General features: G+C 37.3%; 2 protein-coding genes across 2 annotated transcripts; one reads left to right on the top strand and one right to left on the bottom strand.

The window, feature by feature from the left end:
- Positions 1–387: 387 nt before the first annotated feature.
- LOC129748359 (uncharacterized) lies at positions 388–13,260 on the bottom strand. The gene is made up of 3 exons (XM_055742959.1): positions 12,560–13,260; positions 1,263–2,092; positions 388–1,200 (listed from the first exon to the last, which is right to left on the bottom strand). Exons 1-3 carry the CDS (start codon positions 13,043–13,045, stop codon positions 852–854), a joined length of 1,665 nt encoding a protein of 554 aa, XP_055598934.1. The 5' UTR covers positions 13,046–13,260; the 3' UTR covers positions 388–851.
- A 3,503-nt stretch (positions 13,261–16,763) lies between these two features.
- Positions 16,764–17,795, top strand: LOC129742323 (uncharacterized). Its single transcript, XM_055734214.1, has one exon. The coding sequence runs from the start codon at positions 16,764–16,766 to the stop codon at positions 17,793–17,795; it is 1,032 nt and encodes a 343-aa protein (XP_055590189.1).
- The last annotated feature ends 227 nt before the right edge of the window (positions 17,796–18,022 follow it).

Below are 18,022 nucleotides of genomic sequence, written 5' to 3' on the forward strand. Positions count from 1 at the left end.
GTTCCAATAGTTGAACACGATGATTCAAATATTGAACAGTTAGTGTTTCAGTTATTGAACAGGTAAAAATGGGAAATCGTTGTATACATTTAGGGGTATTTCTTTCAATAGAATACTTTGCAAGGGCAATTTGGGTTGAGCTAGCAACCAAGAAACAGTTTTTTTTTTTAATTTCCAAGCACCCAACCGATGTCTGGTCAATAACTGGTACATGCATTTCTTTATGAAACAGGTATAGCATAATTGAAACATTGGCGTTTTCGGTAATCCAATGATTGAACAATTTAATTTAGAAATTTAAAAAAAATAGTTAATGAAGGCTGCCAGCCTGCTAGAAATTATCAAAGAAGACTTATTGGAAAACAGTCATGATATTATTATAGAGTTTTATTTGTTTTTAATCCAATTTTTATCCCAATCAAAAAATGGCTGTTTTCTTCATCCAGTAAAAAATCATGTAAAAATTTGAACAAATATTAAAGTTTTGCAGATTAAAGCTCTTAGAGTCCGAAATTTTGATAAAAATTCAAACCAAGGTAGAAAGTTTTTCAACAGTGGCACGGCGGTTTTTGTTTAATTTTTCATTGGTTTATGTTTTGCTAATGTTCAATATCTGATACCTGTTAAATAACTAGTGCTTCTACCCTATTTTCGTAAAATTTAATTGAAAATGGTTGAAACTGATGTTAAGCATACATCAAAGCTGAAATTTCGGTGAATTGGAATCATTTGGATTCTTGTTCAGTTAAAAAAAAATAATGTATGTTCAAAGTCAATTTAATTTCTTGCTATAGTTTCCTACATCACAATTGTTTTCAAATGTATTTAAATTAGAGAAACTTATATTTCATTCATGAGGACACACTCTTTAATTCATGTTCGACTTTCTCAATTGCTTGATGATTATCATATTTTTTCAACCAAAGTAGATGTAATGCTTTGTACGCTAAGCCACATCCAACGGCAATATATCCCGTGTAACGGAATGCCATTCTCGTCCCATACTGAACGATCATAAATCCTCCGAAGACCGACCCAACACCTTTTCCCAAACAGAAATGAACCATTCCTGCGACGCCGATTAGAGTGGCTACTAAGCTGTTAGGTGCCAGCACAGCACAATAAGTTGTGGCCACCACCCACATAAAGTAACAGGAAATAGCTTCGTTCAGTTCGATCGGAAAACACCAAAAAGGATTGCTGAAAATTAGAAGTAATATAAATAAGAAGTTTAAATTATGCTATGATCAACCTTTACTTACTGGATGAAAGAATATCCCAAAATCCTTAAAGCATGGGCGAAAAACGCCAGCACCAATAAGTTTACATGTCCTGCCTTTCTGGTGATCGGGCCCGTGAGGTACATCATCGGAATGCTGGCAACGGTTCCCACGGTGTAGGTTAGCCCCAGGAGATAATTTGGGGAACCCATTTCCTTCATGATCACAAACAGGTAGCTCTCGATGAAACCCCAGAAGCTACCCAGGAAAAACAGGAAGAACACGAATGCTATAACGTGTGGAAGCTGCAGAATTTGAAGCAAGTGCTTCAGAATGCTTTCCGAAGGCAGCTTTTTACCGACCGGAAGGAATGCAACGGATATGAGTGATAAACCCAGTAAGAAATCATACGTTATGAAAGCTGGTTCGTAGTTTGTGTTGAAGTGATCCACCGAATAGTAATCGATCAGAAGTCCCGTGAGAGGCGTGAAAATTGCCATACCAACGCTGGAAAATAGTTTTTCCCGCCCAAAGTCTCCACCGTGCTGCTCGATCATGGTGAGAGCTACCGGATCCGTTAGGGTTAAACTGGCGGAAAGCATTGTGGTAGCTACGAATCGCACCATCAAGTAGTACCAGAATGTTTTATCGTTTTCACTTCTGTTAGGACATTTTACAAGTTTGGTCCAATTTGTGAGATTGCTTTCCGGAGTGATACAAATCGGAATTGAGGGGATTCCTGCACACGATTCGTTGGGTGACAGAATTTTGATTTGCAATGCCATCTTGACATCGTTGACACTGACGCAGCTCTCTAAGTTGGTCTGAAGACGGTCCAATGATGGGCATATTTGTATATCACACGGAGCTTCCTGTTGACATACAAAACATTAGGATTAATACTTATTAGTTAAATCTGATTCTGAGGAGCATTCATCACAGAAATATAACTTCCGGCTAAATCATGTTCGAATTCAAATGATTCCACTTTGCAGGATTTAAATTTTTAAAGCATTCTTGAAAATAGCTTCACAACGTTTAACCACTTGAACCGAAGAAATTATCCTACAGTTTATCCGTATTCGTATCAGTATTCGTGCCAAATATCACCCAAATATCCGTTAGGCTGAATGTTTAATTTCTTCCTTTTAATAACACATTTTATGATACAGAGCGGACTCGATTATCCGGTGCCTCGATTATCCGTGATATGATTATCCGTGTATTTTGACTCGATTATCCGTTCAAATTTTTGTCGTGATCACATTAAGATTGAAAATAAATAAGTGACCAATAATTTTGCTCTCGTGTTAAAGTGAATGTTATGTCAACTAAAGAAAAAATTGTTTTTAAACAAATTATTAAATTTACGCTTGAGATTTGACCACACAAAATCCAAAACTAGGATTGTTTCTTTTTTGGCAAACGGCTTTGCTCTGCTCGAGTGATTTAGTTTCAAAACCATTCTACGCCGAGGCATTGGAATTATCTCATTGCTTTTTATCATAGCGATTGTTGGATCCACATTTGGCGAAGAAATTGCTTTTTTGAAAATGTATCATCGCCATCATAGAATGAAAAGTCAATATTGAGATTCTAAATACTCACAATATTTTCTTAATTTATCACATCAATCTGAGCGTATTCTTCTTCTTTAACGGTGTTTTAATGGCAATTTCCATGATAATTTTTGAATAACTTAATGAGTTGAATCAAAAGTTACGCGAGGTACAATATATTTAACTTGAACTGAAATATGCGAGTTGTATAGAATCTTGGAAGGATCATGGGGACAATATGTTTTCACTCCACCAATCAGTCTATGAATTTCTGGCTAAAATAATATCGAAAATGAAAAATGAAACTAGAGATGTACCGAATACTCGGTTGGCCGAATACCGTTTAAAATCCGTTAAGCCGAATATTCAACCCACCGAATAGTTGAGCTAAGTATTCGGCCGAATATGCCGAGTAGGCCGAATATTAATTACCGTAAAACGGGGTAACTTTGATCACCGGGGTAAATTCGACCAACAATAAACTTTTCCACATTATCATCAATAACTCAGTCTATATTTTGAATTCTTGAAAACTATTTTCTACGTTTGAAAGCCTATTAATGGAGTGTCAAATAGGCAAAATTTGGTTTGTTTTTGAAATTATTTTCTGTTAGTAAAAAATCTAATTTTAAAATCTTAAAATATCTATTTTTTCAAGGCTCGCAAACAAACAGCTCTCATGATGATTCCAAAAAGCATTTAGAAGCAAACAGGTTGTTAAATGTGAAAGACCAACGTTTTTTCTTTGTATATGAACAGTTATAGTGCTATTTTAATAGTCATTTAATGATAAATTTAACTTACTTACTTAACTTACTTAATGATCCCGCGCCGATCCTCCGGTACATAGGGCCGTGGTAAAAGACCTCCACTGTTGACGATCCGGAGCCAGCGTCTTCACCTGGTCCCAGTCAAGATTCTCGTCGACAGTTCGGATTTCAGCGGCTAGGCTTCGCCGCCACGAGTTTCTGGGTCTGCCTCTTCTTCGATGACCTTCTGGATTCCAATCTAGCGCCTCTCTGCAAATCTCGTTTTCATCTCTTCACAGCTTGTGCCCAATCCATCTCCACTTACGTTCCCGAATCTCGATTTCTAGCGCCTTTTGATGACACCGGCGATGTAGTTCCTCATTCGAGATCCAGTTGCCAGGCCACCAAGCGCGGATGATATTCCGCGGGCAGCGGTTTACAAATTGTTGGGGCCGTACCTTGGTTCCTTCGAAGTGGTTCCTTATAATCCTGTTTTATAGCGACGGCACTCCAACACCGAACCAATCCCAGAAAGACTATCAGTCTTGCCTTGCTCCCGTGCAAGGCCTTGCGAGGCAAGCTTCTCGGATTAAATGTTCAAACACGCGCACAATATTGTTAAAAACTACGCACAATTTTATTCCGTATAACAAACACAATTTATTACTTAAGGTTACTAAAGGTTTAATAAGCAAAACTAGATTTGAACTTAACTTAACATGTATTATAGCTTATCCTAACGAGTAACACTTATAAAATTTATAATCCGATCCGGAGTAGTTGGCTGGCTCAACTCGACTGGTTCGAGTGGTGAGTTTTGCCTTCTGCCTCCTCATTCTGCGATGTTTTTTCCCGGCTGCAATACTCTCGCTCACGATCTTGCTGTAGTCGCTAGAAACAATACCGGCTGGTGATGATCATCTCAACCAATACTGCGTGATGATTGCCGGCCGGTGTCATCGATCAGCAACTCGGGTACCAAACATGGGATGAAAAAACAATCGGTCTTCTGCCGTCTATTGTGTGGTAGAACGTAGGTAGCTGCTCGCTCAGACCGGTCCGTGTTGAAAACACCAGCTCGAGCGATCGTCGAAAACAATACAGGCTGGTTGTGATCGGTTGTGATGATTGCTGTTGGCTGGTGATCACGGGTAGAAAAAACCTGGTTGGTGCTGGCTATTTTTAGACCGTAGGTCGTCGCTCGCTAGTCGTCTGGAAAACACCGGCTCGAACCAAGATCAGCTGGTTGTAGGTTTTTGGTTTGTTTCGTTGCCGGCTATCAGTGGTGTCACTAGGGTCTATTGCGGTCGTAGACACAAATACTTGCAGTTTTCGCGTCGTTACCGCATATGTGCACCAAGTTTCGCACCCGTACAGCAATACGGATTTGACGTTTGAGTTGAAGATTCGGATTTTTGTTCGTAGAGAAATCTGGCGTGACCGCCAGATGTTTCGGAGACTCGCAAACGCAAATCGGGCCTTTCTGATCCGGGCTTCGATGTCTTTCCTGGTACCACCATCAGGCGTTATCTGGCTACCAAGATACTGAAAGCACTCCACTTTCTCAACTTGTTGCCCAGCTACCATGAAATTGGAGGGATTTCCTGTGTTGATCTCCATCGACTTGGTCTTTCCGACATTGACTTTGAGACCTGCTGCCTTGGAACTTTCGGTGAGGTCGTCGAGTTTGCTCTGCATATCTGGTTGTGTTTGGGCGAGCAAAACAATATCGTCAGCCAGGTCAAGGTCGTTCAATTGCTCCATTGTTGAAGGATTCCACGGCAATCCTCGGTTCGGTGCACAGTCAATCGATCCAATCAGAATCTCATCCATTACGATTAGAAATGGAAATTTAAGATATTTAAAAAATAAGGACATTTTCCAAGAGTAAGCCCGTATTGGACAAATGGATAGGAACCCTATCAAGTCGCTAACTTTGAAGAAAAAATGAAAATGGAAATAGTGGGAGGGGCTAGGGGAATGTGTGAAAGTGAAATTTTATTTGTATTTTTAAGCTCAAACTATTAAGCAATTATGAATAATTATAATTATTTTTATCCCTAAATGTAGGCAGTATCTGGTTAATTTTTCGATTTTAAATATTTTTAAAATAAAACGTTAAAAATCAAGAGTAAATTTATAAACTAGCATTTGTAAATATTATGAAGGTTTTGAAAATCCATTATGATCAAAAAATCTCGTTAAAACCGTCATAATAGAGACTGATCAATGTCACCCAAAGCATCAAATTCTGAACAGAGACGAAAACGATTTTTAAATCAAATTGAAAGTAGCCTAATAATTTTCTGCAACCATGTTTTACGTTCATAGAAGTACCTGGTAATACTGGTTTTAAAAATATAGAACATGCCAGATTCTCCTGAACAGAAAAAATAATCGAAAAATACTGAAAAAAGTGATCAATTTTACCCCGGATTACGGTAAACAATATTTTTATTTTATTAATCATTTAATAACAGTCCTTACAGAGAAATTAACTTAAAAACTTGTCGTGATATGCTGATTAAATGAGAGTTTCTGATCAAAGGTTACTCCTTGATCCTTTATGGTGTAAACTCTTTCAAGCGAAGTGCCACCAAAAAAAGCTGAAGAAAAGCTAATACACTTTATTGTGTTGTGAGCCAACTTGGTTGAATGATTAAGCTGAATCAAAGAAATCGAAAGATTCCTTTTAATTCAACCACGGTAAATGAAAAGGTCATATATCGATATTTCGATAGCAACTTACTACCTTCTTCAGTGAGCGCTTTCGATGGATCAATCGAAAACGCTCACTGAAGAAGGTAGTAAGTTGCTATCGAAATATCGGTATATGAACAAATAAGTCTTGTATTTAGTAGGTCTATAATTTCAAAAACTTGAAATAAAAGAAAAATAGAGAAAACTTTTAACAAATTTTCTCATTATACTTATTTTGATATCTTTTTATAAATCAATCTGCAAATCATAGAAGTTCACTGCAAAGAAGTGTTGATAAAAAGATATTTTTTTTAATTTTACATTTGGCAGTTTAAAAAATATAACTTTAAGAATTCTTTAAGGAATTTTCCGACATTAATGTCATTTCACTAATGAAAAATAAACACACATTGTCTTTGAAGAAAATGTAAAAAAATCTTCAAGTAATCCACAATATTTTTACTGGGAATCTTCATATCAAGGTAAAACCCTCACCAAAAATTTTAATGATTCTCAATTTGCAACGATTCTAACACAAATATTTGAGAAAATTGTTTGTTTATAATTGCTTTGAATCAAAAACTGAATATTTAATTATTTTTCTTAAGTATTTTTCTGAATCGTTGCTCGAAAGTATCGAATTATTAATAATTCGTTTTCAAATTCTTAAATTTTTGAATATAAATTTAATTCTAAAATAAGATCATCAAAATCATATTCTTAGGTATGAAGCTTTTGAAATTTCATTTTCATTTGTTTTTTCTTGAGTTTCAAGCTCTCTTACTAGTTATGGGTTTTGTTGGTACTGAATTCAAAGAAAAAGTAACTAATTTGCAACGAATTATTTATGAAAAAAATCGATTTTTTCTTCATGCTTTCAATATTTTCAAACTTTTTTTTCATAATGTTTGAGTTAAAAAAAACATATTCTATATAGAGTCAATTTCTGAAAGTTAAAACTATTTCGAAATTTCAGTGAAAATTCATAATCAATTGCAATTGAAAAGACCAAACTCTCAGATTCAGAGTGGATTTTTTAACCTTAATAATTAAACTGGATTTCGACTTCAAACTTTAAATATTATTGCGTTGATGAGCTAAATCAGTATCTGCGATATAACTGGTGTGAATCCTGAAATTCAGCCTTGTTGGTCAAAAATTAGAAAAATGTCTTTCAAATGTTCAACTTGAGCGATTGTCTTGTTTCCGAGAAAATAGTCGGGGATTACGAAATAGTTTTATCTCACCTGGTAAAAATTAAAACATAGGCAAGTTTTTGGAGCATATGTTTAAAAATTGATTTTGGAATTAAATTTATGAACTCGATTTCAGATTTTATTCATCACCTCTAGTTTCAGAAGCAGTATTTTCAGTATTTTTCGAAAATTGAATAGATATCATTGCAAACGGCCGAATACCAACTATTAGCCCTTTTCAAATATTCGGCGAAACGAATATTCTGAACATGCAAAATCGTTAATAAGCTTAAAATGTGTTCAAAAGTACCGTCTACATCACCGAATATTCTGCAAAAAATACCATTGTGAGTAATATTTTAAAAATGATTATAGAATTGCAATGCAAAAGTACTAATCAAAGCAGGTGTAAAACACTATTTTTTCGTGCTTTGTATAGAGTTTGAAGCATAACTGATATCAAGTTTCAATCAATAATCTAAGTGTCTCATTTTCAATGTAATTTTTGTTATTTGGTACCAATAAACCCCCATAATTGAAATTTATTTTTATAATTTTGGTCTCAGAACAACTTTATCGTAACCATTTCTTGCTGGATTAACTTAATTTTGAAAGTTTTAAATTAAATGATTGATTTTTTTTATAAAAACTATTGATCATTATTCAAATGGTTTAATTATGATAACGGCTCAAATTGAATGAGGCCCTTCCAGCCAAAGGGGTATAAAAGCATAAAAGCTAATGAAAAACGTAAAATATCACAGTAAATAAGCCTTGGAAAGATAAATAACTGATTTACTGAAAAAAAAAGAAACTTATTTCGAGAAAACACATTTTTAGTTTGATGTGTTTGGCCATTTTCCTTATATTTATCTAAATTAAATTTATCTAAAAGTATGTAAATTAAAATTCTAAATATCTGAAAATAGTTTGAATTATGAAAAATCCTTTTATATCAATAAATCAAAATCGATCACTTTTTGCTACGTCGAGGCGAATACAATCAAAGCACATTTTTTTTCAAAAACGTTCCAAAATAAGAAATTATTAAAAAAAATATATATATTCTGAAAATTAAATGTTTCTTTTTAATTTAAACTGTCTAGACAGTTTCAATATCTTCAATTCAGAAAACAATATGGGCTTTTGAGAATATCAAATTGAGATGCATTTTGTAAATCGGATATTGCAATGAAAATTAAACTAAGAAATGGAAATGTAGTATTAGGTGTAGGAAACAAAAATCGAATCTGCCCAGGTGGGCATCTGGGGGAGAGGGGTAGAGATGGCCAAATGTCCACACTTATGCACGGAAAGGGAGAAGGGGGTAAAATCTAATTTTTCTGTCCACGTGGTATCAGGGCCCAAAGGTAATTTAACACTTAAAGGCTCAAGTCTTTTTTACTTCTGAAAAGGATCGAGATATGTTGATCCATCAAACATGGAGCCAACCCGATCTGCAATAACTTGTAAGATAACAAAGTTATGATCGAAACAAGTTTGCAGGTATTTATTGAACATACCGACTATTTGGTGAACATTATCAAAAAATTGATCAAATGATAGCTAAAGTTTTAACGAAGTTAGTCTGAAAAAACATTTATCACAAAAAACAATATCCAAAAAGCGAAAACAACTCATGAGCATTAAATATAACTTATCACATTAGCAATACGATGTTTGATGACAGAGATACGCACGAAATTAAACTGCATGTTTCGCAAGATCCCAAACTTTTTGCCGATACAACATACTGAGGGGTGAGCACAAACTTTTGATCGATAACTTAACTAGCTATTTTATCTGTTTAATGCACTATGCAAATTTTTAGCACAAAATTTTAAAAATGTGTTTTGAGATTAATAAAAAAAGATTCAAATGCAACCCAGGACTCTCTTATGCTGGTTTGCGTTGATTTCGAAAAAACATTCGACCGACTGAACCATGAGAACATCTGGGCGGCTCTAAGGCGACGAGGGGTCCCAGAGAAACTAGTCCATCTCATCGAAGCACAATACGAGGCATTTTCGTGCAAGGTCTTACACGATGGTGTCTTGTCCGAACCAATCCCGGTAACTGCTGGAGTGAGACAAGGATGTATCTTATCACCGCTACTTTTCCTCATCGTAATGGAGGAGATTCTGACTGGATCGATCGACTGTGCACCGAATCGAGGATTGCCGTGGAATCCTTCTACAATGGAGCAACTGAACGACCTTGACCTGGCTGACGATATTGCTTTGCTCGCCCAAACACAACCGGACATGCAGAGCAAACTCGACGACCTCACCAAAAGTTCCAAGGCAGCTGGTCGCAAAGTCAATGTCGGAAAGACCAAGTCGATGAAGATCAACACAGCAAATCCCTCCAGTTTCATGGTAGCTGGGCAACAAGTTGAGAAAGTGGAGTGCTTTCAGCATCTTGGTAGCCAGATAACGCCTGATGGTGGTACCAGGAAAGATCTCTCTACGAACAAAAATCCGAATCTTCAACTCAAACGTCAAATCCGTATTGCTGTACGGGTGCGAAACTTGGTGCACATATGCGGTGACGACGCGAAAACTGCAAGTGTTTGTGAACCGCTGCCTGCGGAATATCATCCGCGCTTGGTGGCCTGCATGGTTGTCCATTCCTCTCCGAGCGGCTTGAAAAGTGCAACTCAGTGAACTTTTCGTTCTGAAACACTTGCCCTGCTCTGTTAAGACGCCAGGCGCACACCCAATCTAGGAGCAGAGAAAGCCTTCGCCAGGGTGAGAGCAAGAGAAAAACAATGATCACATTAAGTGTAGGGGAGCAGCGCTAAAGCAACTCAGTAGGTTTGGTTCGTTCCCAACAAGAAAAGGAAGAAGAAGAAGCAATATCGTTTCGTGCTGTTTGTTTGCCTACTGTGGTAGGAAGAGAAGGAAAAATTGGATCCAGAAGATTGGCTAGATTGGAATCCAGAAGGACATCGAAGAAGAGGCAGACCCAGAAACTCGTGGCGGCGAAGCCTAGCCGCTGGAATCCGAACTGTCGACGAGAATCTTGACTGGGACCAGGTGAAGACGCTGGCTCCGGATCGTCAACAGTGGAGGTCTTTTACCACGGCCCTATGCACCGGAGGATCGGTGTGGGATCATTAAGAAAGTTAGTAAAACCCTGAGCTGATCGGGTTTAAATATAAAGTGCGATTTTTTGTAAATTTTCCAACTTTAAGTCAAGTTTAAGTCATATTAAGTTAACATATACATTTTGCCGAAAACATACGAACAAGGTTTTGCTCATCGACTTTAGAATGAGATCAAAAGAAATGCAGATAAGATGACCGAGATATGGCCAAACAAATTAACTTTTTTGAGGGGGTAATCTTAAACTTATGGCCGACAGCGTATATGGTCAGTAAATTCGAATTCAACGCTGTTAGTACTTCAACAAAAGTTATTTGGTGAAATTCGGTCTAGGGAATTGTAAGTTACAGCTATTTTAGTTTGACGGATCGACTTTTTTCCAGTTTTAAGCTATTATAAGCGATTAATAAATTCTTTTATTGAACAACCCCCCACGGAGTGGAAAAATTTCGAAAGTACACCTACTAGGAAAAGTTGTTAGTTTTTATACAAAATCCAGCGTTAGCGAGTACTTCGTAACGGTTTTCTGCCGCTTAGGGGGGGGGGGTGATCACCCAGATCACCCCCCCCCCATAGGACCGCGCCTGGTAAAAGCCTACTACAAACAGCTTCCGGGACAGGAGTTTTATACGGAAAAGGAAGAGGAAAGGTAGCAGATATTTTCAAGCACATGAAACTGTCAAAGTTCGCGAAGAAATATCTGGTTTGGCAAGCCATCTGTACCTGTGGCTTGAAAAGCAGCATTTTCATAGCTTCCGGGACTGTCAACCAAGAAATTTACGTGAAAGAGTGTTTGAAATCCGACCAAAACACGGTTGTTCCTACTGTTTTGGCCGGATTTGGCATCTTGCCAATTTGGTAAAAAGGCCATGGAGTGGTACGCCGCCAACAAAGTGCTTGGTTCCCAAGGACAAGAACCCTCCCAACACGCCAGAGCTCCGCCCAATTGAGAAATACTGGGCTATTGTCAAGCGGAACCTAAAGAAGACCAAAAAAACTTCTAAGGACGAGCAGCAGTTCAAGGCAAACTGGCTTTCTGCGGCGAAGAAGGTGGACAAGGTGGCTGTACAAAATCTGATGGCAGGGGTTAATTTGGAAAAGCGGAAGCCTGACTGAATATTTTTCCTGAATTTTATACTAATTAAGCTTGAAAAAGATTCTACAATTTTCAGTATAGAAAAACTGTTTTTGTCAGGGTATTTTTTTCTAATTTTACTCTATCTTATGAGGCAGATGTAATAGAACTTGAACATATTCTACAAAATGTATGTATAAAAGATAAGCAACTTTATTGAAGATATCAAACCCTTTATTTGAACAACAACAAAGTTGGACCCCGGTGGACCCCTCGGCAATTAATTTTATACCAAAATATACTCCTTGTAAAACAAATGTCTATCACTTCAACTCTAGGCGCAATTGATTAAGTATAGTTCGATTTATGTTGTGTACTACTGTGCAGTGCATTTGAATATATAGGTATTTCAAAACTAATTGGATTTAGAGAAAATTTAGGCTCTGCAAACTAAAACTAGACATCTCAGTAACTCAACAATTCACCACCCTATATTTTAGTTAAGAAAATTTTGTAAGTAATAGGACGTAAAATAAAAACAAATTTATCAAAATGAAACATTGTAAAAAAGAAAACGGAAATTTTAAGCTCTACGGAGTATAAAAGATCACATAGACGAACCAGGGAAAATGAAACAATGAGAAAATTTCTATCACTTTTTTCAGAAGTTAGAATGATTCACGATCTTCGGGAATGTTCAATTTGTCAAGGAAGAATGACCCTAAAGGGTTAAACTACTATAAAAAAAATGGAATGTTTAATTCAAAAATCTTTGAAATCTTCTTCAAATTTGACCAAAATTGAATGAATTATCAACTATTTTCCAAAATTATTTCGAAAACCAAAGCTGCTAGAGAAAACAAACTAGTCTGAATCAGCCAAATAAGTCTGGATCAGTTTCTAAGTTCTTTGAACCTCGGATTAATGTAAATTTAGTTGCCTTACGTTCTTACCATCAAAAGCAGTTCCCCAATGCTGCCGGTTTTCACTTCAAGCTGCACCCCAACTGGAACCATTTGAAACGGCTGCCTCCTTGGGACCAAATCTAGCGTATGATGAGCCACCATATTGAGTGCCAAGCTTACTAGAAGCACCGGTTTGTACCGACCGAACCGATCCACAATATATCCGGTCAAGGGCGGACTCAGACAGGTGGTAACCAGCAGCGTCAAATAAACGGTCGCAATTTCGCCCACCGTCAGCCCGATACTTTGCATGTGAACCGTCAGATACGGCACCAGGGACGAAGTGGCGCCAAAAATCAGGAACAGCGACACCTTCAACAGCACCAGGTGAGGATTAATGAGTCGCGCTTTGTCTTGGCCGCGGATGGTTCCATTTTTCCCGCTTAGCAGCTTATCTATTTCCGGTTTAGGAGTTCCCTTCCCACCAAAAGTGGCGCCCACCAGGTGGTTTTGTTCGGGCTCTGTGGCTTCCATGAGGGTGGTTGTGCTTTAGTTGAAAGACTCCAGAAGACTCCATAAAGGTGATAAATGCGACAAAGAACTTCAGAACGGTGGTGTGGCAAAAAATAAGTCTACTTCAGCGTCGTTCTCGGAAAAACGGCGGAGGAATGTAATTATTTTTGAGCGATTGCCAGAAACAACTAGAAATGACGATGGTCAGACTGCGAATGTTTCAAACCTTTGCACAAACTGAGCTCCCACTGATGGGATTGAGGATTTACATAAGTCAGAACGGTCCATCGTAGATGTGATAAATTTGATAATTTAGATCGTTTACGTTTGCCGGTGAGCACGATTGAGATACGTGCGCTGGTGACGAAGCTAAATGTAGGCTCAAAATGGCAACAGATATAGTTTTATTTGTTATCACAGCAGATGGTTATCTGCAGGTCCAGATTGCTAGCTGAATATTGTCGGATGATAATCAGAATCATTTTATGCTTCTGTCAAGATAATGCAGGGCAAAGTATTACGAATGGTTAATGATTTTATAATTGTTACGAATTTATTTTTTTTTTATTTTGAAAGAGATCAATGCTAAAACTTCTATTGGTTCCATGTCACTTTTTGACTTACAATCAACGGTCAGTGCTTGATGTGCTACATATTTGATCAATACTGTGCATAGTGCACACATATGATTCTTAGTGCTCTGCATAAAAACGCCAGTCTGCTAACTTTTTATTAATGAATAAATTTGTGTGCTAAATATTTAACAATCTAGAGTATTTAAAAGTAACGATAAATTAATTTGGCCATATAAAGACGAAAAAGATCGTCAATTCGCCATCATTCGCCGGTTCAAAGTTTAAGATTGCCCGGATTTATCGAAGCATGTCCGAATATTCAATGTTCAAATTAAGAAAAAGTGTCATCCGGCCCAGTTGGCCGATAATCTTATAAAAAAGCCCAGTTTTTTGCCTGATTTATTCACATTAATTGTAAAACCAAACGAAAAACAGCAGTTGAGTAATTATAGTTTTTTTTATTATTTTCGCATCCATCGGCAAATTGTCAATGATTGATATTAAGCATTGTGTGAATGTAAAATTTCTTTTTCTTTCGTAGTTCGAAAATATTTAAGCGGCATCCATAAATATCGTAACGCAAAAATTGCACTATCTTGACCCTGTCCCCCGTGACACTACGAACGGGCCTGCGGCCTTTTCCTGTTTTTAAATTTCAATTTTAGAATGTTCAAAAACCGTTTTATCGTGCTAAATTATAGTAAATTTGAACATTTCATAGGTTTGCGACATACTAAAAAAAATAATTGAAATCAAACCAAACATCACAAAGTTTCTAAATCATAACTATCGAAGTCTAGATTCGAACAGATGACTTCTAAGTACTCAATAATAAGGGGAAAATGGGGATACTTGATCCCTGGGGATACTTGATTCCATGGATGGCAAAACTCTTCAGATCGGCTTGTCCAGTGAAAAAGAGTGTAATTTTTTTTCGTCTGCTTCCCCCAAGCTGTGCGGGGAGCGATAAATTGTACTGCAATCAAGTGTGAGATTGTCAGCACATAAGAGTGAGCAAGAGCATTCCCATTTACTGATGAAGAGAATTCCCTTCCCCGAAAAAATCAGATCCCGGCAATGTTATACAAACCATGTTGAGCACATCTCTCAGATTTAAGCTTTTTTTGACAAATTCAAGCTTTTTTCTCAGATTTGAGCCTTTATCTCCTATGCTCTCAAGGCAAACACGCTTAAATCTGAACAAAAAAAAGCTTAAAAACTTGATTCTAGCCATGTTATACAAACCGTGTGGAGCACATCTCTCAGATTTAAGCTTTTTCTGACACATTTAAGCTTTTATCTCAGATTTGAGCTTTCATCTCCTATGCTCTCAAGGCAAAAAAGCTTAAATCTGAGGAAAAAAAAGCTTAAAAACGAGATTCACTATGCCTTATTAAAAAGGTGTTGGTCACACGATACATAGACAAATCGTGTAACGTTCCCGTGATCTGGGAAAAATCTATTGCGCATTGTGTTGATGGGAAATTTGAGAACTAACACAGTTTTATTCTTGGTACGTTCAAAAGAAAAGATGCTGCTCTCCGAACCAGAGATGTATTGATTTTCTCAAGATTTGTCCTGATTTTGGAGAGGCCGCCCTAGTTTTTTTCAAAAACTCTCGAATTGTTCCGATTCTTGAAAAAAATCTAAATTTTAATTGAATGCCATTTCGTTAAATTTATGAGAACATCAAACGAATCTGTAAAAAAAACTCGTAAAACCGGTGGTGATATTTAAATGGTGTTTTTCGATATAAACTGCAAGACAGCTACGAAGTTGATCTCTTCTGCTGCATAAGTGAAGGCGTCTACATCACCGTTATTTCTTCCTCATTTATGCATTTTATCTCCATTTTATCTCTTTGTACGTTGTGTGGTAGGAACAAGGGATTGAAATCAAGAGAGAATTCTTTGCATTTGGAGTGGTAATGATAACATTTTCACTCCCTCTGAGCACTGGTTTCTCTCATTTGAACTCAAACCTTCTAGATCTCTCTGACAAATTGTCACAAATTACCATAAATTCAATCATTGGCTGCACGATTTGTGTGATCCTTGACAAATTTTCTCCCTTATTTCAGTTCTCCGGGTAGGAGTCTTAATATTTGTTTTCTTCATTTACACTGAGGTGTATGAATGAAGCACTAGGTCTCCTTGGCCTTCTCTTTCTCCCACTCAGATGCGAAAGCTCTCACACTTGCCGTCAGTGATGTCAACTTTCCAGATTTTGCCTGGATCTTCCAGACTTTTTGGACTTCTGTCAGACATTTTTTTAGGTTTTCAAACTCTCAGACTTTTGTCATTTCTTCCAGACATTTCCAGACTCATGAGTTTGGACATAAATTTTTGACAAAACAGTCAAAATTCGAAATATTTGTTGCAAAATGGCTTTAAATGATTTGAATAAGTAATTGAGAAGTGAGGAATGTTGCCAGCAGAATAAAATCGTAATCTAACGCTGAGCATACCTCCCTTCTCCCCTAAGTCATCATTCGTAACTCTCGAGCGCTCCCCTCCCCCTCCCTGAGAGCGTAAGTGGATGTAAATGCAGTAAATGGAAGCAGTAAAATGTTTTTCGCAAAATCTTTTCTTATAAAGATACCCCTGTTTATTACAATTAATTTGATGTTTAAAATGTTATTATCGTCTGAATAGGAGCAAAGTTATTCAAATATTCATGCATCAGTTTTCAAATCATAACAGAGTTCCTATTCAAGTTTTAGCTTCATGCAACCTGAAAAACGTTGCATCAAAAGGACTTGCATATAACTTGATCAAAGCGCGCGTCTTTTTTTAACTCCTGGCCCAGTCATGGGGTACTAGATTGAATAAAATATCATTGCTTGTGCACAAGTTGGTGTGGAGAAAACTTGAATGAAAAATATTGTATAAATTCAAATTTGTTGCAAACATCTGTAAATAACTTGACTGCAATAAATCCAATTTGTATATTTATTAAATCAAAGGAAAGGCTAGCTTAGCAAAAAAAAGCTATTGTGAAACATATTTTTTCTGATTTACTGCAGATTTTTTACTTTCAACTTGTAAGTAAAATTTCTGTACAAGTTGGTAGTTTATGATTTTTCAATTTTTTTCGGTTTGTTTTCAACGATTATCTAAAACAGATCCATAAATTGCTCAGACAAAGGCAACAGAACCGTTGTAATGTACACCAAAGATTACGAGCAGAAGATGACTGAGCTCGTCAAAGACCATAACACGTATGAGAAGCTAACAAAAGATCCCACAACCCGGTTTAAAAACAAATCAAATGATTTCGTGAACCGTCTCTTCAAGCTAAATCTAATTGATAAACGGACTAAAAGACTTCTGTACACCTCCGACTCAGTTTGCCCCAGGATTTATGGTCAGCCGAAAGCTCACAAACAAAATCTTCCTCTCAGGCCCGTCATACCAAACGTAACAGCACCGACCCACCGCATATCAAAGTTTTTAGCTAACATACTACTCTCCTGCAAAGGGAAGTACAACATCTCCAGCTCTTCCGCTTTCTGCGAAGAGATAAACACGGTGGTTCTACCAGAAGGATACATCATTGTCTCCCTTGACGTGGTGTCTCTCTTCACTAATGTGCCCAGACACTTGGTCATCAAAACAATAATAGATCGATGGGATGAAATCATTACAGAAATAAATCTCGATCTGTTCCTGGAGATGATTGAGTTTTGTATGAGTTCGAGTTACTTCCAGTACAAAAACCAAACCTACATACAAACATTTGGAACAGCCATGGGCAGCAGTCTCAGCCCCATTCTTGCCGATATTTGCCTCGAAGGAATAATTGATAGAGCACTCGCCCAACTACCCTTTTCAATACCAATCCTGAAGAAATACGTCGACGATCTATTTCTAGCAATCCCATCAGACTCTGAACAACAAACTCTAGAAGCTTTTAATGCACAGGAACCCAGAATACAGTTCACCATGGAAACAGAAGAAAACAACAGCTTACCATATCTCGACATGACAGTTATCAGACAATCCAACCAGAAACTCATCACCGAATGGTACAAAAAATCCATAGCATCGGGACGCATGCTCAACTTCAATTCATGCCACCAACTCAAGCATAAAGTCAACGTTGCCCGAAATTTCATTCACAGAGTCATCTCTCTCTCTCACGAAATCCATCCAACCAAAACCCGAAAGAAATCATTCACGAAATCCTGCAAATGAACAACTATCCCAAAACGCTAATAAACCACATCATCAACCTGCAATACAGAAACAAAATTACGTCATCAACAAGCACATCAACAACAGCTCCGTTCACCATATCTCCCACCGCCCGATCTCAGCCACCCAACATCCAATCAGCCACCGCCAGATTACCATCACCAACCGAAACTGCCTCGCCTACGCTCCGTAACATAAACTCATCAACCCCACTTCTGCCGATCGAA

The sequence above is a fragment of the Uranotaenia lowii genome, chromosome 2 (genome assembly GCF_029784155.1).
Source record: "Uranotaenia lowii strain MFRU-FL chromosome 2, ASM2978415v1, whole genome shotgun sequence".
Lineage (NCBI taxonomy): Eukaryota > Metazoa > Arthropoda > Insecta > Diptera > Culicidae > Uranotaenia > Uranotaenia lowii.